This window comes from Anastrepha obliqua, chromosome 2, assembly GCF_027943255.1.
Source record: "Anastrepha obliqua isolate idAnaObli1 chromosome 2, idAnaObli1_1.0, whole genome shotgun sequence".
Lineage (NCBI taxonomy): Eukaryota > Metazoa > Arthropoda > Insecta > Diptera > Tephritidae > Anastrepha > Anastrepha obliqua.
The window spans coordinates 67210826-67225700 of record NC_072893.1 but is presented as its reverse complement, the minus strand read 5'-3'; the positions used below and the strand labels follow the sequence as shown (position 1 = coordinate 67225700).

General features: G+C 37.5%; 2 protein-coding genes across 2 annotated transcripts; one reads left to right on the top strand and one right to left on the bottom strand.

Annotated features, from left to right (window-relative positions):
* Positions 1-3267: 3267 nt before the first annotated feature.
* Positions 3268-8397, bottom strand: LOC129237960 (DNA topoisomerase 2-binding protein 1). The gene is made up of 6 exons (XM_054872962.1): positions 7610-8397; positions 6849-7554; positions 6045-6757; positions 5523-5987; positions 4088-5455; positions 3268-4029 (listed from the first exon to the last, which is right to left on the bottom strand). The coding sequence occupies exons 1-6, from the start codon at positions 8282-8284 to the stop codon at positions 3430-3432; spliced, it is 4527 nt and encodes a 1508-aa protein (XP_054728937.1). The 5' UTR covers positions 8285-8397; the 3' UTR covers positions 3268-3429.
* Positions 8398-10024: 1627 nt separating this feature from the next.
* LOC129238735 (coatomer subunit delta) lies at positions 10025-12810 on the top strand. The gene is made up of 9 exons (XM_054873884.1): positions 10025-10271; positions 10349-10388; positions 10456-10679; positions 10752-11152; positions 11208-11381; positions 11456-11769; positions 11827-11938; positions 12033-12198; positions 12262-12810. The coding sequence occupies exons 1-9, from the start codon at positions 10269-10271 to the stop codon at positions 12388-12390; spliced, it is 1563 nt and encodes a 520-aa protein (XP_054729859.1). The 5' UTR covers positions 10025-10268; the 3' UTR covers positions 12391-12810.
* Positions 12811-14875: the final 2065 nt, after the last annotated feature.

The following is a 14875-nucleotide window of genomic DNA, read 5'->3' as shown; positions in this document are numbered from 1 at the left end:
TAATTTTAATTATTTAGTATTACGAGCAATCGAATCATCTCCTTAGGAGGAAGCATTCGCAAATCTTCATCAAGTAGATACGAGCCCAGGATTCTGTGTCTCCTGCGACCTAATGCTTCGCAATTGAAGATTAAGTGTTCCATGAGCTCCTCTTCATTACAGCAGAACCTGCATAAACTATTGCATTGAAATGCTCCACAGTGTGTGGCCCTTTTTATCTTGGGTTAGAGCAGGTTTTGCTCTGCTGGTATTAAAGGTCAGTTTGGATCCAATTTTTTGTTTTCCACCTTTTAAGTTGTTTTTGTTAAAGCTAGAAAATGGGATTGGTCTAATAAATTGCCCTTTCACCCCTGTTTTGGTATAAAAGTCAGCCTTCTTGTTTCCTTCGTGTCCCTCATGTTCTGGTACTCAAATCAGGGAGATCTGATTAAGAATCGCCAGTTTGTTGAATGCATTGTTACACTCTATAAAGACTTCTGAATTGAACGTAAAGCTATTCAAGGCTTTGAGGACGCATTGACTGTTCGAAACCATTTTAATTTTAACTTTTTTGCACCCTCTTTTGGATACGACTTCCACTGTTTCCATTATAGTGAAAAGCGCCGCAGCTAACGGTAGACACAGGAAACGAAGGGTTAGTGCCAAAGGGAGAGGGGAGTTAGACGAGAGAGTTTAAAGGGGCATGTGAAGAGGTGGTGATACCTTGTGTGATATATTCACACGCCGAATTGATGAAGGCATACAATATTCTGAAAGCAGATGTGCCAAAGTAGGGGAAGTAAGGAAGGTCCCCGTTGCTTGTACGATTGCTTCATTCTTGTTTCTTTTTTTTTTTGTAATTTACAATAGTAAATTACCGTCAATATCGAAATTATCAAGAAAAATATTTATAGAAAACTCCGGTATTTTTATTTAAATATTCACCTTCACCTGTCCATGCAAAATAAGTGCCTAACCACAGCAAAGTTTCAGCTTTTGTAACAGGGTTGCAATACTGCCACTTTTCTTTGTGCCTCGAATAAAGTGCTTATTTCAAATTGAAACAAGGTGAGTTTGCTACATCGACTGATTTGGTTTTTTTCTCTTGGTTTGAATGTCGAAGTATCCCACTTCTTTGTTATCATTTGCTTATTTACATTTTCGCTGAAGGTTTGACAATCAAAACACTAGTTTGCAATCATGCCACTATCGATACACAACAAATAAGTAAACAACGCCTTGATTATTCCGTTTTGTAGCTATGCCCAAATAGTAAGTAAACTCACCCTTTTTCAAAATATTTTGTGCTTTCTCATACATTTTAAATACAATTTACCATTTTTAACTTTTAGTGGAGATGTTAGACATTAGTTCACTATAATTCTTTTTTCAATGTTCTCCATTGGCGAATTCTAAAAAATTAGGAGTATGCACATTAATAAATTTATTCAAAGCAACAGTTGCCTTGTACTTGCGTAGGAAATGGGTGCTGTTTCCGCGTCTTAACACTTTATTTTTCATTTTAAATGTCGAATTTTTCGCATCCTCAAAATGAAACTTTGAGGTCCTAAAAATATCATGAAATGCTGATGGAAAACTAGATATGCAGACTTACCACAACTGAGCTGCAGAGTCGCGACCATAACAATTTTCTCTTGTACGCTTTGAAATGGCATATAAAAAATCTGTAGCATACATAGTTATTGGAATATTTCTTAAATATTGTCAATTTCGTTTATAAATAACGCAAGAGGGTAATCTTCCTTACCACTAAAATCGTAGTGTATTGTAAGGTATTTTCTAAGCTTTAGTGTAAGGATAGTTAAACATAAAATTATAAAGTTTTTGATTGAAATTAGCCAGTATAAAAATGTTTAGTTTTTTTTTATTACAACTGACTCTGTGTTTTTGCGATCCTGCAGGCATGCAAAATGCTTAGGGAACGTGGTAAAGAGGTAGATATTAATATTTTTTCCCGATAATCAAGCCGCAACCAATACTTCGACGACGCGATTGTGCAGATCTAAACTAGTAAACTCCTGTAAAGAGGAGTTCAAATCTCTTGGGTACGCAGGTAACATTTCTCTGATCTGGGATCCAGGACATAGGGACATAGGGAAAATGAAATTGGTGATGTGCTTGCCAGGAAGGAGACTGAATTGGTTTCAGATGCCTCCTACCGGTCATCGGGGACTTTTTACCCCGGGCCCGGAGTTCTTAGAGGGGTCCGGACTCGAGAGTAATTCGAATTGAATTGATTAGACATAATTGGAAAGGGCCCGCATTGCGATTTTCCCCCGGGGCCCGGATATGCTCTCCACGGCCCTGCCCCTGACAGTTGTTAAAGGGCCATTGCACAACTTATTTCTCAGCAAAGCGCATATTTTCATATTCTCCTTTCTTCGGCAGTCTGGGGCAATGCTCTAACCTAAATCTCATCAATCTTCTCCATTACATCTACAGATCTAGCTGGCTGTAGATATCTGCCTGTTGGAGGTCTCATAATGGTATCGAAACGGCGCTTTAGTGGTGATTTGGGAGTGCCAGAGTGGTACTTCAAACATTTCACCCACCTACCTAATACTTTGTACTGGTACAGCGGGAAAAAAGGAAAATGAAAGGAGCTCAAAAATTTCCGCAAACAAATTTTAAAGTTCTTGTGCTTTGACGCCCGATGCTCCCACTAGAGGATCTTATATATATAAATATTTATATATTATTCTTTAGTTGTTTCCAGAGGTAGCCATTTTATTTCGTGCACATGCCATAAAAGTCATGACCTGGTGCTATTAGCCGACAAACTATACATCAGATCAGTGCAACTCACTCTTCCGCCCTTGTATAATAATTTTCAGTTGGTCTCGAAAATCTACAAATGATTGTGGGCCATACAGAAGCTTTAATATAATTAATCAAACAAATAATGGCATTAACCCTAATCCCATGTCGATGGGTCAGCGCTTATTTCTACTATATAACGCCAACTGAAAATTAGAAAAAATTCATAAGGTATCTTCTAAGCTTTAACTAAACATATCCGTAGAGACTTTTTCAATTTTTTAATTTTAATAATATTTTGTCATAAACAAATGGTATGAAACATGCACCGCGTAGTAGTTTCATAAAAAAACGGGCCGGACACGAACGACCATCGACATAGGGTTAATTTCAATAACTTAATTAAATTAATCAATCAGTCGGCAATCGACGAGAAATTGATTTGCAGATGTGGTGTGACTTCTCTCCAAACAAAACAAAAAAAAAATATATTGTTTTTCTTTCATTATTCTATTAAAAAACGTCTTTTGTGTAGTTAAGTAATTCATTATATATTGATTTTCATCAAAAATAAAAATTGTACACCTTAATCGAATAAGATACGACAGACACATTTTACGTATTTACCAAATATTGAATTGTGTCTCACTTCCTTCGATTTTTCAACTCAAACTATTGAATTTGGATTTCATACTTGGCGGCATCTACATCCTCGCCATACATTAGATAAGCGTTAATGTACATTTGTGAGTAGATTTGTACACCAAGCGTACGCAAGTATTCATAATCGGCGCGTGTCAGTGGTGCTTTTTTCACATCCACGAAACAATGCGTCACATTTCTCGCAGCACTGCACGCACTGAATGGCGACTGCACCGCCAACACCTCGGCATGACCGGCACGCAAAACGTTCTTCACCGCCTCTGAATTACGTTCAGCAATATGAAGTATAATACGAAATCCGCTAAAGGCTCCCAACTTCTTCCCATCAGCAGATGTGGCACCATTGAGCTTCTTGCGCCAACGATGCACCGCCAAGGACAAAAGCTGCTCATCTGGTGTCAACTGTGGCAAATTTAATGCTTTGCTGTTGCCCCATTCATATAGTTCCTCATCAACAAAAACATCCTTTGCGTAACACTCTTCTATATATTTGAGGCTGAGCACCCATTTACCTGATGAGACGCAACCGAGCATCTTCTCGCCGCGATTTGGCCGTTCGCAAATAAAATGTGTACAATCAGGGTCAAAGTTGACAAGATTCTCAGATACCTGTAGCGAGGGGTAGAAATACAATAAAATGCTAAATTTTGTATCTAATGAAACTCACAGTTCCGCCGAGTTTATGAATTTTGTTGATAACATCGTTACGTATGTCCTCGTCTACACATGAAATGCTGAAGCGTGGTGTGCCCTTGTACTGCATGCTTGGTGATGCCTTCGAGCGCCTTTCCCTGCCGAACTCCACAGGGTCGCGCCAACCAACCATGTTTTCAGTGCAAACGCCAAATTGTTCCGATTCAAAGGGTTGCACGTAATGTTGGGTTTCCGTCTCTCCTGCACCATACGCCGGCCCACCTGTTTCTATATTATCGACCATATTGTCTGCACTCTCAGGGATGCCGCTACCAGTTGCATTTCCCACACCAGCTGTGCACCTCGATTCTTTTAGGCTCTGCCTGCGAGATTCACAATTTTTGAGATACTCAGTGATTTTCTGCAGTTCTGGTGATGATGTGGCCAGGGCCGATGCTGAGCGGATACCACTTTGATTATGCGTGTTTTTGCTATGGGATGCCACAGTGTCCGTTTCAGTGTTTTCGAAACTAATTTTGTCAAAATCTAACGTCGATTTGCCAAAGCTTGCGTGCTGCACCATTCGAGACTCGGCAGCACCCAAGCTACCGCTTCTGGTAGGCGTTTGAGTACTCGGCACAAAAGCATCGCCTTCTGAAACACGCGCTGAACGTTGTGCGCTTGTGCTCAGACTGTTATTTAAACTTGTGGCAAAGATTGCGCGTGGCACTACGCCCGCTTGTTGATAGCGCGACTCATTGTTTGAGGCGTTAGGAGATTTACGTTTGGGACTTATATACGTATTTGACGTTAGTGCCGCCAATGCCGACATTTCTGCTGTTGCAGCCAAAGCTTTCATAGCTGCTTGGGCACTGGTCATAGGCGTATCTTCGGTATCACTAAATGGGACGCCTAGAGCCGCACATGTGGATACCACGACACGGTGTCGCAACTCTTCTATAGGTGTGTCAACCTTTAGTTTTTTTGTTGGCAAGCGCCAGCGTCGTTCAAATGCATCAGCTATTCGTTTTTGAAATTCGGGTGTAGTGCAAAAATCTGGAATTCCTTTCGGTGTGGGCAACTTGCGATTGATTGGAGTGCATGCCTGTCGGCGGATTCGTTCCAACTCGGGCGTCTGATTGTTGCGCATCTCTTCGATTAGTTCACGAAGACAAGCACGCGCATCTTCGTTATCCAGTTCAGCCACAACACCCTCTAAATATTCAAAATTACAGGAAGAACGACCGTACGTGTTTGTAGGGGTATGAGGAGAGTCAGGCGTAGTTGGAGTGTTACTTGTTATATTGGGCACAGATGGTCGAGAAAAGGACCCTGCCAATTCGGTGACACGTTTATTGCGAAGAGGAGTGAAATCTTTTGCTGCAGTCACTCCTTTAGTGAGCTACAAAAGTTGTAACAAAAAAGGAAAGTAAATGTGTGCATTAATACGTTGAAATTAATTTTCTTACATCATTTTCTGCATTTTCTTGGGTATCCATAGGTTCAATGGCAGAAGTTGCAGGTGTGCACACTGTTGGATTGGGCAAATTTTTTTCACGCAAAGTTGGTGACACAGGGAAATCGGATGGACTGTTGCCCACTAGGTAGTGCTGAAATGGTAGTTTTTTTCCTTCTACAGCGCATTGCACCAGCCATGCAGATGTCACTACGGGATAACCCCACTTAATGGCCCCCTCATATTTAGAACCTTCTGCGCGTGGGCAAATTAGAAGTGGGCGTTCTTTTTTGGCCAGTACGCGGTTGACAGTGGCACCCAGCAATTGCGCCACAGAATCAATAAAATCATATTCCAAAGCAGTATATATGGAAATAACAATAGTCATGCCTTCTAGGGGTTGCGAGTTAGCCGTGTGCGGCACGTGACGATGGAAATATTCTATGGGCACCAATTTATTTTGTTTCATGCAGTTTTCCTTGAAAACCAAATGTAAATTAGTAAAGATTTATTAAAACCAATAGTTTCCACATACCACATACAGATCCGTTACAATGTGGCGTGCCTTGACCGGCAACTCGCGTGCATTTAACGTGCGCTCAAACGACACAATTGCATAGTCAACCATATCTACGAAAGTGGGCGGTACTATGTCGCCATGCGCTGCTTCGCATTCGCTTAGCATTTGGGAGTAGAATTCTTCAGGGAAATGAGCGCGATCGATGTACAGAGACTTGCCATCGAAGAAGTCCAAATTATCAAAATCAATTTCACTGTTGATCTTTGCCGAATTCTCATTCTGAGTTAATGTAGTAGATGCAGGCGGGGGAACGATATTCACTACCGCCTTTAAAGTTGACGAAGCCATGGGTGCAGTTAATGTTGAATCCATTGCAACATTGTTTGGTTTAATGGCCACAATGGGATTTGGTACTGCAACTGCTGGCTCATTTTCTTGTGAATACTGTGCAATGAGATGTTGCTCTTCTTCTTCTAAGGGTAAATCGGTTGCAGCTGAGGGTGTCTCCGCTGTTTCGGCAGATTTCTCTTCCGGTTCAAAGAGCTTCTTTTTCGGCTTATCTGGTTGTTTGAAACTTTTATTCATAGAGCGTAAAGTTTTTTTGCTGGAGGGTGAAGGCGCGTCTGGCTCACGGGTCGTTGGAAGTGACATCCGATAAACGACTTCGCTGGCCGGTTGCTTCAGCTTAATGCTTTGAAGTAGCCAATCAAGTCGAACAATATTTACAGCTTGAAAAATTAAAATAAGTTAGTTGAGGCAATTTAGAAAACACTTAAAAATATTGCGTTTAGTAAAATATACAATATGATCAATTCTTACTTGTCAATATGCCATCACGTTGCCAAGCGCGTAACTCCCCATCATCTAGTTGGCCAACAATAATATGTGTAATTTTCTCATTCACGACATCATAACGCGTTGCACCCCCAACATTAAGTATTCTATTTAACTTTTCCCTCTCTTCTAAACGGAAGCCACTTAAATAAATGCAGCATCCATCAAGAAAATTACCAGCTTTTTTCGCTTGCTTGGGACATATCTCTTCATACACCAAACGGTAGTGAACTGCTGCTCCCTGCTTGCGGTGTACTTCCCTTTGCAAATCTTTTGATCCAGTTAAACGGGTAGTTGGCGCTACAAATGTCCCATCATTTTGTTTTGCTGTTTCATTTAAACCACTACAAATTGTGTCATTAACAGTCATAGATCCGACACGCGCGGAACTAGCCATAACGCTTATACGTGATGTATCCGACAACTGCGTGAAATCTGCAATACTGCGATCTCCTTTAATTGGAGTAGATACCTTCAAAGATTTAACTTGATAGCCCTTTGTAGGCAGCGCGAAGCCTTTTTCTGCGCTATCAAATATCCATTCGGGACAAAGAATATCTTTCTTGTAACGCACAGCTGCCTTATATTTGTCGGAATTTGTATTTCCCCTCTCAGTAATGACTATATCGACCAGCGCTGAACGAAATGCACAGTGGTATGTGCCACCGTTCTCATTCACTAAACGCATTATCTGGAAATGTAATATTATTTATTTAGTGCTAGGGATTTTAAAAAAGTTTAGCCACCTCATTTTTCTTTTCCGTTTCCAATCCTGTACATGTTATGTTCGTGCCAAAGAAGATAGGTAGCTTATACTTATCGAATTCTTCATCTGTTGCTGACACATCTTCAATACAGCTGCGCTCCCAAACCCGTTGTACCCAATCGACGTGCATCACCGGTATGCCGTTCATCGTCGCATGCTCGTATTTTGTCGACTTTATTGTGTTAGATATAAGATGTGTAACCGGCCGACTAAGATTCTGGAAGTAATAACCACCCATCCATTGTATATACGTACGTAGTCGTTCTTTTTGGTCTAACGCAATACCAGTTGCACATATTTGCAAGTCGCGCATTGCTGTTGTATAGATTGGACTTGTGCCAAGAGGTACAGGTAGAGAGTTTTGCAAACAGGTTATAAGGCATCGTGGGCCTATTATGAGCGACTTTGTTAGCTGGAGTTGTTTAAAAAAATCACCTTCAAACTGATCGAACACGAATACATCTTTTTTTGTTAGTTGCCTCGAGGCTATGAGCGGGTAACCCTCACTAGCATTTATCTGCCGTATATTTTCTTCAGCTATATGGTTTTGCAGGCATTTAAATGCCGTTTCCAAATCCTTGCATTTTGTTGAGCTGCGGTCTTCCACAGTATCTGTGGTGACGAAATATGCATTGATAGTGTCGTCAAAACTCATGGGTGCTAAAGAATTCCTATACACCCAAAAATCTTGGAAGAAAAAATATTTCTACTTGAAATGGTTTTTTTTACCAATTCTTGCGCCAAATTAAAATCAAACTGTCAGAAGAATTGAACAGTGTTGCATTGAGGAAGGAAATTCAGAGGGTACGTTTCGCTACTGGTCCATCATAGCAATTTAAGCACTGTTCCAGTACTTCGCGATGAATAGAATTGTCAAACTCCGTGGACAACTATTTAATAATACGTTCACATGTGCATTAATCACCTATAAATCCACCATATTAATCTACCCGTGTACATTATCACCAAACTCTACAATCAGCTGTCTATATTGCTTTGAGAGGTTTTTCTTCATAGAAATTATTTTGGTGGAATATTTCGGTGTTTTTGGTTTCTTTAATTATTACTAATGATATGAAGAGAGTACAAGGAGTAGGAATACGTAATTTAATTGCGCAATTGGCTGCTAATAATAAACAGTTGGAGGAAATCCATTTGCGACGTTTACTTAGGTTACAAAAAATTATGGCAGAAATACGCATTCGAAATTCGATATTTATTCGACATTTTATAGTAAATAATAAGGGCACAAAACGTATATGGACACACATTTTTATTCTTGAAAATGAGTCCCTATTTAATAATATTTAACATAAATTTTATTAGAATTATCTTTACAGGGCTGTCATTTCATTTAATTTTTATTTTAATGTTTCTCCTTACATTCGTAATAATAATTATTGATAACACAGAAAACACAGGGTTGTATGTCAATAAGTATTGTTATTATCTAGGATTATTTTATAATCTCATATTTTGTGAGAGAAGTTTTGTATGGAAAATCGCGCTTTTCAATTACGGATTTTGAGTTAAGCGCGAAAAAGTAGATCATCTACTTACATGTGAACGTATTTTAAAAGCGAAAGCGTACGAGTCATAAAAGATCCCTATTGATCTAAATAGGGGTAGATGTAGTACCTAAGAAAAAATGGTCACTTCTTGGGCCCTTTAAACCTTCTGTTAGGTAAGGGTTAGGTTAAATGGCAGCCCTAGCTTAGGGTACACTTGGACAAATATTCAAAAATTCGTGCGTTGTGATGCTATATAGGGGAGAGGAGAAAGGAGAAGGGAAGGAAGAAGGAGTCTTAAACCTTCTATTACTGAGAACAATATTCCTTCCTATGCTGCTGGAAATTTAATATTGGTAAAAGTAAAACTTTGTTTTTAAACTCAAAGTTAAAAAAATAATAATAATTTTTTACACATCGGATACATTACCTTTTTTTATTACAATCTGGAAGATAATTTCATGGCATTTATTTCTTGATAATATCAATTTGGATCTGTTTTTTACAAATCTAGACGTATGGTGGCTTTCACATTGAATAACTTTAAAGTAAATTTCCATAATTTGGTAGCCTTTTTCTATCGTTCAACGATTCATGGCAAACTTTACTGAATTGAAATTTCAACACAGTTTGCCATTCTCAATTTTCAAACCATAGTTATCAATATCGATAGTTCTCATGGTGCTTAAAAAACATCCGATAGAACAGAAGGAAGCTGACAAGGTGAATGACGAAAATGTGAACATAGCCTTACACAGCTATTTGCAATAACATCGATAGTTTCAAAAATGTTGTAAAAGATTCATCACGTTGGTTAATCAAAATAAGATATAGTAAATGAGGGATGTGAAATAGCGTAAAAATGGTCATATTTTTAAATAAAAAATAATAATAACAGAAGAAACGAATTTGGTAGAAGTTATCCCAAAAGTAGCAATATATCGATTGCATATTGATAGTTTTGCCGTTCTTATCGCATCCATCACAGAAATTTGACATTTTCTTTGTACATTAATCTAACACGTCAGCTACAGCAAAACTAAATTTCGACGAATAGATGCTAAAAATTGTGTTAATATTATTTGCTCTTCCATTAAAACGCTCTTAAATCGAATACAAATATTCACTAAGATGGTAAGTGCAAAAAAGAAGTGAAATTAAATACGATTTACATTATATCTTACAAAATACCCCGATTGACTTTTGTGCAGGTCTTGATTGCTGCGGCTGTGTGTACGAAGAATGGCAAAGGTATGTGGAAGGAATAAAAGCTTACATATAAATGTAATGACTACTATTTCCAATTTCTAATTAACAGTGATTATATCACGGCAATTTGTCGAGATGACTAAAGCGCGTATTGAGGGATTGCTTGCCGCTTTTCCCAAGCTGATGACTTCCGGAAAGCAACATACTTATGTGGAAACGGAATCTGTGCGGTACGTTTATCAGCCAATGGAAAAACTTTATATGTTGCTAATTACAACAAAAGCAAGTAATATATTGGAAGATTTGGAAACACTACGCTTATTTTCCAAAGTGGTAAGAGTCTAAACGCCTATTAGATTATAAATGTTTTTTTTTTTGTTTTTAAACATTTCACTTCTTATAAAGATCCCAGAGTACTGCCATAGTTTAGATGAGAAAGAAATTCTTGAAAATGCTTTCAACTTGATTTTCGCTTTCGATGAAATCGTTGCTCTTGGCTATCGCGAGAGTGTTAATTTAAAACAAATCAAAACATTCATTGAAATGGATTCGCATGAGGAGAAAGTTTATCAAGCAGTTCGGCAGACCCAAGAGCGTGAAGCCCATCAAAAAATGCGTGAAAAAGCGAAGGAGTTGCAGCGACAGCGCCTGGAGGCAGCTAAACGCGGTGGTAGCGCCTCACTAATAGCTCGTGGAGGGCATGGCAGTGGCAGCGGTAACATGGATGCTTTCGGAATCAGTTCTAGTTCAATAAACAGCGCACCGTCTATTGAATCTGATTTGAAACCATCAGTTCAAAAAACTCAGTAAGCTCGAAATTTTTCAATTCAATCAATTTGCAATAAAATATTTCTACCCTAGGAAACCCATTGCACGAAATGCTCTGAAATTAGGTGGAAAAACTAAAGACGTGGACAGTTTTGTTGATCAACTGAAGAGTGAGGGTGAGAAGATTTCCAGTTTGGCACCAATTAACAACCAAAACAGTGTGGCCGTGGCCAAGACTAAAATCTCTTCAGACGTACCCACTGAAAGGTAATTACGAATAAGGAGGAGAATTTTGAACAAATCAATGAACATATGAATCTATTCTATTTCTGTTTTGGCAGTATACACCTCAAGATGGAAGATAAGCTCACTGTGCGTCTTGGTCGTGATGGCGGCTTGCAACAATTTGAACTCTCCGGCTTATTAACGTTACGCATTTCTGATGAAAATTTTGGACGCATTAAGGTACAATTGCGCAACAATGACACCCATGGCATACAATTGCAAACACATCCCAATGTTGACAAGGAGTTATTTAAGACGCGCTCAATAATAGGATTGAAAAATCCTGCTAAACCATTCCCATTAAACACCGATGTGGGTGTTCTGAAGTGGCGTTTCATAACTCAGGATGAAGCGGCCATACCTTTGACAAGTAAGTAACATGTCTATTCATAGGTTGCCTCCAATAATATAACTCTTAATCACACAGTTAACTGCTGGCCATCTGAAAACGGTGAAGGTGGATGTGATGTAAACATCGAATACGAATTAGAGGCACAACATTTGGAATTGCAGGATGTGTCCATCACCATACCACTGCCGTAAGTATATTACACATCTTATTTATTAATTTTCATATTCTGCTATTAAGTTTATTTATTGACTCAAATTTAAATTTTAAATATCTATCAACAGTATGAATGTTCAACCGTCTGTTGCGGAATATGACGGGACGTACAACTATGATGCGCGAAAGCACGTGCTTCAGTGGAATATACCCATTATTGATGCTAATAACAAATCTGGTTCAATGGAGTTTAGCTGCAATTCATCAATTCCTGGTGATTTCTTTCCACTACAGGTTTGTACATTCATATTTTCAAGAGGATATAAGTATTTGTAACAACGCATAATTTGCTTCTAGGTGTACTTCGTATCAAAAACTCCTTACGCTGCTCTAAATGCCACGGATGTATTTCTTATCGATGATGATAGTTCAGTAAAATATTCAACTGAAGCTATGCTATTTGTTGAAAAATATGAAATTGTTTAAAAATTGTAGCATTGCTAAACGTATTTGTTGTACTAAAAATCACCAACATTTAACATGAAAAATATGAAAAATATGTAAGCCGCGTGAAACGTACTTTTGCAAATTACTTACATGAATAATTATCATACCATATAAATACTTACCATTTTAATTATGTATACTGTTTATGCTTACTGGTTCATATATAAAGATTCAGAAACAATTGAGCTGTATTGGCTCATGGAAAAGTGAAACTGAACATGTATACGGGCTTGGTATTTTTTCTTGTTAATAGTTTGTAATCAGCAGCATAGAAATTCCACAATTATTTACGAAATAGTTTTATATAAATCAGAATTGTAAAATTTAATAAAAAATATAAGAAATTTTTGTTGCCCAAATGCAATGTATTATATAATATATGCATTGTTTGTAATGATTTATATTGCGTATAAAACCGTAAATAAATAAATATATGTAATCTGGATTAGAAAAATGTTTTTTTTTTTTGTTTCTATCAGATATTCATATAAACTCGGGAGAATGAAAAAATTATAGTTCGACAAATAATGAATTGAATAGTTGGCAAGGCGTATTCATTAAAGGTGGTGGCACTAGAGCAACAACAATGCTTCGTACGTTTGATTGTTATGGCAAAGCATGATTCAAAGTATTGAAAAAGTGTGGGTGAATAAAACCCCCACATGTGCATTCCCCCGTAAAAGTATTTAGAAAAGAAAAAATGAAGTCGCCTTGTTTCAATCTGTGCTGACAGCCACATCGACACGGCGAAAGAAAAAAAAAAACAAATCAGTTGATTTACCGGTACCATGATTCAATTATATCTTCTAATTCTAATCTATAATTGAATCATGTACCGGTACCACCTTTAATAGATTCGCCTTGATAGTTGGCCTCGTTGATTTAGTTCCATTTCGATGAAGCTTTTGTTTTTTTTTTTTCTTTCGCCGTGTAGATTAGGATGCCAGCATAAAATGAAATGACGAAAAGCCTTGTGTTATTCCAAGAATGGTGAAATAGACGCACGGTGAATGCATTGAGGGTTATATACAGTTAGAAGGCCGAAAGAAAGCGAATTTTGCAGAATTTTTTCTGAGAAAACTTTTAAGTTTATTGATCTAAAAATGTGTACACATGTTATGTTATCTTTTAACTGTATTTTGAGACTTAGTATCAGTAAAAATGTTTATTTGACAAGGAGCTACAGCTGATCTCCGGGAGAGGATCTCTCAAAAAAGACGTTTTGCGGTGACCACTATATCTCTGAAATGGATCCTCTGAAATTAGAAAACCAAACAGATTTCATAAAAGTAATGTTAAATGTATTATTAATCGAGGGAACAATCAAAATAATTTTTTTTGACAAGATGTCAGTTTCTCAAAAAAAAAATTGTTTTTTTTACCAAAATTTCGGCCTTAAATTGTTAATAAAAAAAAAAAATTATCGGTAGGAAAAAATCTTCGATTAATTACTAAAAAATATATTTAAGAAGCTCATGTTAAAATTTGAGACTAATCGGTTTAGCCGTTTTCGAGTAATGTTGGTCATCGACTTTGAAAACACCATTTTGAGAAAAGCGTGTTTAAAGTTGAAAAGTACTTTACATATGCTAAATCTTTTTTTTCAAATTTGCGTGTGACTTCGACAATATTCACCGGAACGCTATTAAATTTTCTCTGTGTATTTTTAAATATATGCACATTAAGAAAATAAAATAAAAACACATCGATTTTTTGAAAATTCGAACTGTGTAAAACCCCTTAAAGGTGGTATCGGTTAAACAGCTGATTTGCTTGTTTTCATTTGCCTAATGTCAGCATAAGATGAATTGACCCCGGCATGTGAAGGCACCCCGTACGACACTAACCACCTTTCACATGCCCATCACACCCACTCATCTAACACCTCTCTCCCTCTGCATTTGGAGACTTTATATTCATTTTTGCTTTCACAATTTAACACGCGGCATTTTGTTTTCATTAGTTTGTTTAGTTTAAATCCCACAAATCACAAGCCTTTCACTGAATAATTTATCTTCCTTTTGATTCTTTCATTTATTTGTTTTGTATTATTACTGTTCATGACGTCAGACGGTTGTCATGATCGCGAAAATAAAGTGACGGTTTTCGGAACACCTTTAGTTTCTGCACACAATGATATTATTCTATTTAACTACCATTTTATTACAATTAAATCCGTGTTTTCCTACTTTTTGTTGTTGTCCTAACATAAAACACTTTTATAGTGTTCGGGAATACTACTGGCGCAACAGCCTTTAACTGCACATAAATCCAACTGCCTATCAGTTAAGCAGAAACAAAACCACAGCCATAAACAAGAAACATGAAGTGAAGATGGGAGATTTTAAGTTATCAGGTAAAGAAATAGTAATTATTGCAATTGTAAATCCATGTTCTTCCAAATCATTGAGTTTTGTTTATGGAACTAAGAATTTATTTCTATATGTTTTACTACATTTCAGTT

Excerpts from the sequence above, each read along its gene's own strand:
- LOC129237960 (XM_054872962.1), bottom strand. The coding sequence starts at position 8,284 with ATGAGTTTTGACGACACTATCAATGCATATTTCGTCACCACAGATACT. Across the intron at positions 7,555-7,609 it reads AAACGGAAAAGAAAAATGAG|ATAATGCGTTTAGTGAATGA; the intron begins GTGGCTAAACTT and ends TTACATTTCCAG. Across the intron at positions 6,758-6,848 it reads ACGTGATGGCATATTGACAA|CTGTAAATATTGTTCGACTT; the intron begins GTAAGAATTGAT and ends TAATTTTTCAAG.
- LOC129238735 (XM_054873884.1), top strand. Across the intron at positions 10,680-10,751 it reads TACGCTTATTTTCCAAAGTG|ATCCCAGAGTACTGCCATAG; the intron begins GTAAGAGTCTAA and ends CTTCTTATAAAG. Across the intron at positions 11,153-11,207 it reads CCATCAGTTCAAAAAACTCA|GAAACCCATTGCACGAAATG; the intron begins GTAAGCTCGAAA and ends TTTCTACCCTAG.